The sequence below is a fragment of the Syzygium oleosum genome, unplaced genomic scaffold (assembly GCF_021117445.2).
Source record: "Syzygium oleosum isolate NSW1041296 unplaced genomic scaffold, Sole_v2.1 Sole_v2.19, whole genome shotgun sequence".
NCBI lineage: Eukaryota > Viridiplantae > Streptophyta > Magnoliopsida > Myrtales > Myrtaceae > Syzygium > Syzygium oleosum.
The window spans coordinates 3,698,349-3,705,441 of NW_026607503.1; the positions used below are offsets into that span (position 1 = coordinate 3,698,349).

Genomic DNA, 7,093 nt, shown 5'->3' on the forward strand with positions numbered 1-7,093 from the left:
GTGAGCCTTGCTTTTCGAGCTTGTTAAGTTTCGTTGCTTGTCTGCAGTATGCTCGAAGTTTTGTTTTAGAGCACCTTTGACTCGGAACTCTATGTTACAAAAGATCTGTTGGTTTTCTGCCTCCTTCAGCTGGATGATTATGGTGATTCTTAATAATTGCATGTCCATTTTTTTTTTTTGAAATTCACCTTGTATTCAACTTTTCCAGTTACGTGCGTTTCCACTTCAGCATGCAAATCTTTTAAATTGGTGCTCATGATCATTTGTCTACTTTTTCAGCTAATTAGAGATCTCAGTTAACTGGTACGTCTTTGTGAATTGTGATGTGTATCCATTATGCTGGTGCACATGTTTTAATGTCCCATTCTGGCATGTCGCGCAGGAGTATATCAATTCTTGAGGATCATGAACGGTCCTCATTCTCCGAACAACAAAATTTAGTTTGTTTTAATGTGAAGCGCCTGTACCTTTCACCATCAAAACCAGGCCAAGAACTTCAGAAATATTCAAGATTGCTATGAATTATGTATGTCAATCCTGAGCTTCTTCTAGACGAGAAAATAAATAGAAACATAGTCCAGCTCTCTGACAAAACAGATTTAACCATTCCAAGATGGTCTCGCTCTTCCACCGTGGAGTTGACAGAGGCGAGTTGGAACTGATACATGAGCTCCCCTGAGGTGATGCTGGCGGTGCTCAAATTTTATAATCAATCAAATTGTCGTTTCTATTTATTTACCTTCAAGCAAACTTACAGACTGATTCTTCTCTGACATTGTGATGCCCTTAAAGATGTCCAATACATTTATAGATCTTATGACAAAGGAACACAGTGGAAACAAGAAAACTGTGCATTCGATCATGATGAAGTACTAAAACTCTGAATGTTATTCGTGTATAGAGTTTGAATTTTTGAAGCTTAGACGGTTAAACCCGTTAACTTGCACTGATGGAACCTGAAGTATTGATAAACTACCTATGAATTGATTTACACTAGAAACAGACCTTTTATCATCATCTTTGGCCTCTGAGTTGGAATGACATTTTATAGATGTAGGTTTATCATCGTTGCTAACATCTGGATGAGGAGTTTTCTGAAATTTCCTTCACTAACTGAAAACAAACGAGCTATTTAGCAGAGTTTAAGAATGGTTTTCTTATGGGCAAAGCGACCATAAAATCCCATTAAGGCAACAAGTTAGTGAAACTGAGATCAAGAATTAATCTTATGGGCTTCTTGTTTCAGCACCTTCGAGATGAAACTGTTTGATGCTAAAGATCTCTAGATCTCTTGCTCCCTTGTCCGGCTACATTGTTATGGTGATTCTTGAAAATTCATGTCTAGTTTTTTTAAAATTTATGATCCATTCAAATGTTCTGATACTGCAAGTTTTCACTTCAGCATGCTGGTCCCTAGAATTGGTTCCGTAGAATTGGTGCTCATGTTCCTTCGCCTACTTTTTCAGCTAAACTGAGATCTCGGTTAGCTGCTACATCTCATGTTATGTGATTTCAGATTATTGGTTCATAATTTTTTAGGCCCCAAACTTTCATGTGGCTCAAGAGTATATCAATTCTTGAAATCATTAAAAGTCCTCATTCAGACCAGGCCAAGAACTTCAGTGATATTCAAGAATCTTATTAACTGAACTTAAATTCTGATCTTCTCCTAGAATGACAAAACTAAACATACTTCAGCTTTTTCCCCAAATAAATTTCTAAACATTTTGAGATAGGTCACGCTCTACCACTATGGAGTTGACAGGCAAGATGCTTGAGAACCGATATCTACAGCAGCAATACTGGTGGTGCTCAAACGTTATGACCAATCTAGTAGCTGTTTCTTTTACTCACCTTTGAGATTAAGCAATTTTAGTGGTCCAGTACAGTACTTCCGTTGGCTGAAGCACCCTCTCTTTGCTTGATCAAACTTAAAAGACTGACACTTCTTGGAAACATTTCGCTTTTGCTGCCCTTCAAATTTCCTGTATACTTCTAACAGATAACATTTCTTATGAAAAAGCTAAAACTGCACAGTGGAAACAAGGAAACTTTATACATTCGATCATGATGAAATTATACCAAAGTTATGATATGCTTGTGTACAATCCAAGCTCCTGAAGCTTAGACGATCACCCCCGACAACTTTCACTGATGTAACCTAATAAACATAGATGAAGACATATTCTCCATGCTCCACCAAGCATTCCAGGACCAAATTTTGTAAATTGATTGGCACCAGAAACCAACGGTATTATTATCAGCTTTGGCTTCTTGGTGGAATGACATTTGACACACTTAGCTTTAGTTCCATTGCAATCATCTGAACGAAGAGTTCCCTGAAGTTTCCTGGCTTAATCTGAGAACCGATGAGCTATTTAGCAAAGCTTAGAAAATTTCTTTTCCTTCCATCAAAGCATACACTAAAATCCTAGATCGTTGTCTTCCCGACATATCTAAATTTCAAAATGGAAGCATGCAGTCTCCTAATTTAGAACAGGATTGATCACTGCGATCACAACGATTACTTGGGGCATTAAATTCTCTCAAATCGACAATTTCATTTATCAAACTTCCTCTTCAGATCATACTTCGTGTAAGCTGAAAACATTAGGCACAGGTTAGCTACTGAGTTCGTGGCAATCTCAGCGTGTCCACCTATGTCACAGTTATTATAGAGTGGTGTCCCAGTGAGGACTAACATTAGATCACAGGAACATTGACCGTGTCAGGAGCATCTGATTAGCTTACAAGCTGTTGATGGATTGGTGTGATATAGAACACGCAGTCTGGCTTTAGGCAACACTTTCTCTAATTTGAAAGTGACATATACCCATAGTTCGATCAAAGCTGTATTGCCCCTCCTAGCAATCAAAAAGGTTTCATTGTTTCTTCAATCAACTGGGGTTAAACAACTCTTAGCAACCATTCGAAAGCTCCTCAAGCTATCAGAGACAAACCCGGAACACCCAACTTCTGTTACCATACATAATTTCGCATTGTCTACTCCAGAAGAAAATAGCAATCAATTTTGTTATTTCCCAGCAGATGAATGAAGTACATCTAGAAGCTCACTAGGTATGAGTTTTACTTTTACAATGGTATACACTCTGCTTAATTTGAGGCCCCAGTCCCACACACATTTTGTATCAAAGAGACGGAAATAGATGAACGAATAGTGGTAAAACATAACTTAAGCAACAACAATTTAGCAACCAATATCTATCCTCTTAGGCTCATCTTTCATGCTTAGCTTCTTAATCTCTTGTGATCGCCAAAATTAGAGCTTTGATCATATGTCCCTGTCCCTCCTGCACTCTGGGGACATCATGGGGTACCTCTTTCGATCGCTGCAGTAGTTGTAGATGGTGTATTTCGAGCGGACCCACTGGAGCCTCCGGTACTGGAAGGCATCGAGGTCCTGGAACTGCTTCTGGTCCCACCACCTCTTGCCCTGACTAGCGCAGAACTTGGCCTCAACTGATGCTTCGCAGCCGTCAATGTGGAACCCCCTGTAGGAGGCCACAAATGGCGCCTTGGACCAGTCGGTCTTCTCGAGCCCTCCCCGTGTGGCCCAGTCATCTGCGTTCCACAGGCTCGAGTACAGCTTCATCGGCTGGTTGAAGGGGAATTTCACCCCCAGGTCGTTGCTGTTCTTGAACACCCGGATCGGCACATCATCCACGAAGAACCTGCACGAAAGCAGATTAAAATCAATACTGAATAACCACAATTTAACCATTGAATCATAGGTTCAATCATTCGTGAGAACCAATGCCAAAACTCTATTGAAGAAAACATAAATTAGTATAATTAGATGAGATCATTCTATGAATAAGAAGTTCAACTACTCATGATTTTTACATAGTCTGAAAAGTTTGAATCCTTTTCTTTGTTTTCAATGCTTAAAGTCCAAAGAGTAGGTCCATTTGCTTTTGAGCTGTGATTAGCAAGCAGCAATTACATCCCAAAAGACCAAGATGGACATTACTGTTGATTAAGTCCCCCCAATTTGCTCACATTTAAAAAACATTGAAAGAAGAAACCAAGAAAAAGGGATTGGCGGCAATCTTTTTGCCAAGTCTTGTCGGAATCTATACATTAAAAAAGGAGTGCCACAAAAAAGCGAGTCCTAGACTCCTAACAACCCCCAATGACAAAAGCAGAGCAAATAGTTGCATGAATCTCTCTTGATTCGTCTCGTATGTTTGACATAAGTGACTCTGTTTTTTGTCGGGGACTAGTCTGAGAGTGAGCTGGATCCAGGGGACTTCGCAGGTAATTCGGTGATTGTGACACTTGGACACAAGCAAATTTTAAAAAAAAAAATCCCGAAAAAGAGATTGTGTTGAGAGAGAAAGATGTCACCAAAGGGAAGAGTCCTTTTTCTTTTCTTTTTTTTTTTTTCAAGGGAAGGAGGCAGTGGGGTTAATTCATTTCTGGGAAAGTTCGTACTGGGAAGGTGCTTTTAAGTTCAATAAACTCGATTAATTGCGATGAGACAGTGCAGTTGCAATTTCTTAAAGTCGAAAACCACAGCTCAGGTGGAGATTTGATCTGAGATCTGTTTTATGCGAATCAGCAAGGTTGCCAGTAAGAGGAGCAGCTGCTCGCTCCGACGCTACCTGGCTTTGTTCTTTCTCTCTGACGGATTCTTTGGTAAAGTAAGGAATAATAATAATAACAATTCCCACTTGCCATGAGAGAGAGAGAGAGGGAGAGAGAGAGAGAACAAGAAACCATGTTGACTGGTTCTTGAAATCGAGACTTTCGATTACAAAGGCTCTTGTCGATCGATCGAGAGAGAGAGAGAGAGAGAGAACAAGAAACCATGTTGACTGGTTCTTGAAATCGAGACTTTTGATCAGAAAGGCTCTTGTCCCCGTCTCACTATCAAGTCATACTGGTGTGAAAGGCAGTGCAAAACAAAATTCAGCTTGAACAAGAACATAAATTGACGGTCAAGCGTGGATTATAGTTATAATACGTGATTACCCTGTAGATGTAGTTTCCCACTCTCTAAATTTTTCATTAATACTATCCTCAAATTCTTTCTCAGTAAAAGAAAAGAACAGGTTCATCGTGTGGTGCTCAAACTGAAAGTAGAAAAGGAAGAGAAAAGGGCAGAAAGTGGGTACTTACACAATCTGATACATGTTCCAGAGAACAGAGTAGGAGTGGAAGGAAGTGGAGGGATCAAACCACAGATAAATCCTCTGTTCTCTGTCTCCCTTTCCTCCCGTGAACACATTGGTCTGCAATATGTATGGCTGCCCAGTCCTGTTCCCCAAGAACTCAAAGTCTATTTCGTCGTGCTCTGAGTTTTGAGATGAGAGCTGCAATAAGGAATCACAATATCATACGATGGAATGATCCCATGACTAAAAGAAAGGGGAGAAAAAACAGAGTAACAAGACAAGCTCAATAGGAAGCAATTTCAAGAAGAAATCAAGATGGTTATCACTTTAGAAAACAAAAACCAACAGCGTAAACCCCATTTCTAAAACAAGATCACATATTGATGGCACAACCTGCTTTTCAATGCCACGAAACGGCAAGAATTACTCACGTAGAAAGCAGTGACTGTCCCTGCAGAATCTCCAGGAACCAACTTGATGTCCATGCTGAAATGCCCGAACAGGTAAGAGCCCTTGGATTGAAAGCCAGTACCTTTATTTACCCAAAGAATCAAACAAAAAACATTAAAACCGGCGAAGAACTGACAAGGAATCAAAGCCAAAGAGGGAGTTATTCTCTCGAAATGTTCAAGGTGGGATCTTTTTTCCAACTTCTGAACCATACTCCACTCCCTGCGTCCATATAAACTCACCTGTGTATTTGTCCAAGAAGAGCTGTATCTCAGAGCCACCATTGTAGTACTTGATGTGATCAAAAGCCCATGTGGGCATGTAGTTTCTACCGAACGGCACCGCCACAGGCCTTCTTGGAGCAGCCCCCATTGCCCCCGAAGCCATCAGAACAACACCCAGAAACAGAGCCCACGCGTGCGAAGCCATTGATCCGATCCCGCAACAAAGAACAGCAACAAACAACCCACCAACTTCAGCTGCGGAAACCAAAACGAAACGCTCTCTCATAAGCCGCCTAGCAAGAGAAACAACATGACAGAAACAATGGACCTCAAGAGCCATACCCTCTGGCGCGCGCACACACCGAGAGGCAGAGAGAAGGAGAGATGAGGCAAAACTGCCGGGTGGGGAGGTGTATATGTAGGGGTCAGAATCTTGCAATCCAGTATTATTGAAGGGTGTGCAGGGAGAGTTTAGTGTTTTCTTTTTAATCAGTTTCAAATTTTCTTAGCCCAATTGAGGTTTGAAAAATGGCTTCAATCAAATCATTTAGCGCCAATAATGATATAGAGTGGCAATACAGCTAAACTGTGCAGTGTGCAGGGCAGGTGGTGCAGCAAATTATTTTCTTTTTTTTTATTTTATTTTCCTTTCCCTGACTTTGGCTCCGTGAAGAAATCGCTTGGACTTTTGGGAGGGATTCGAGGAAAGGCGAAAACGAATCTCGTTCTTTGTTTTCTTTCATATTTTCTTTCAGACTTTGGTACTCGTGTGGCCGTGGATAATTTAGAGCGTCGGTCTCGGTCATGTACAGAGACTCTCTGCAAGAGAGAAGAGGGAGAAGGACAAAAAAAACGAAAAAATAGAAAAAAACGTTAGGAAAAATTTCAAATAAAGATTTGAAATGAGACGGTTTTCACAAAAGATAGATTAAGAATTGATCCTATTTCAACTAAAACTTCAAAGTGACCAACTTAGTTTAAATAAGGGACCAACAGACCAAATCTTCTCCAACCGGCGAGAAAGTGCAAGCTTCCAGGGCAATGACAAGAGCATTATCATCCGAAGCCTTATTTTTTGTGTTCTCTTTTTTTTTCTCCTTCTGTTTCCTTAACAAGTGCCTCCTGTACATTCGTCGATCAGTCACAGAAGAAGCTCGCGATTCTCAATTTTATCTTTTTTTTCCGGTGTCGGTACGTCGAAATGTTTCTTATCAAATATGTTCTGCTAGTAAGAATACTCGGCAATAAATTTATTATCATCGAATGTTGAATACAACTTAT

The 7,093-nt window shown here is 40.3% G+C and overlaps 1 protein-coding gene across 1 annotated transcript; it reads right to left on the reverse strand.

The window, feature by feature from the left end:
- Nucleotides 1-3,015: 3,015 nt before the first annotated feature.
- On the reverse strand, nt 3,016-6,167 carry LOC115674052 (xyloglucan endotransglucosylase protein 34). The gene is made up of 4 exons (XM_056320155.1): nt 5,831-6,167; nt 5,570-5,670; nt 5,143-5,336; nt 3,016-3,692 (listed from the first exon to the last, which is right to left on the reverse strand). The coding sequence occupies exons 1-4, from the start codon at nt 6,150-6,152 to the stop codon at nt 3,293-3,295; spliced, it is 1,017 nt and encodes a 338-aa protein (XP_056176130.1). The 5' UTR covers nt 6,153-6,167; the 3' UTR covers nt 3,016-3,292.
- Between the last annotated feature and the right edge of the window lie 926 nt (nt 6,168-7,093).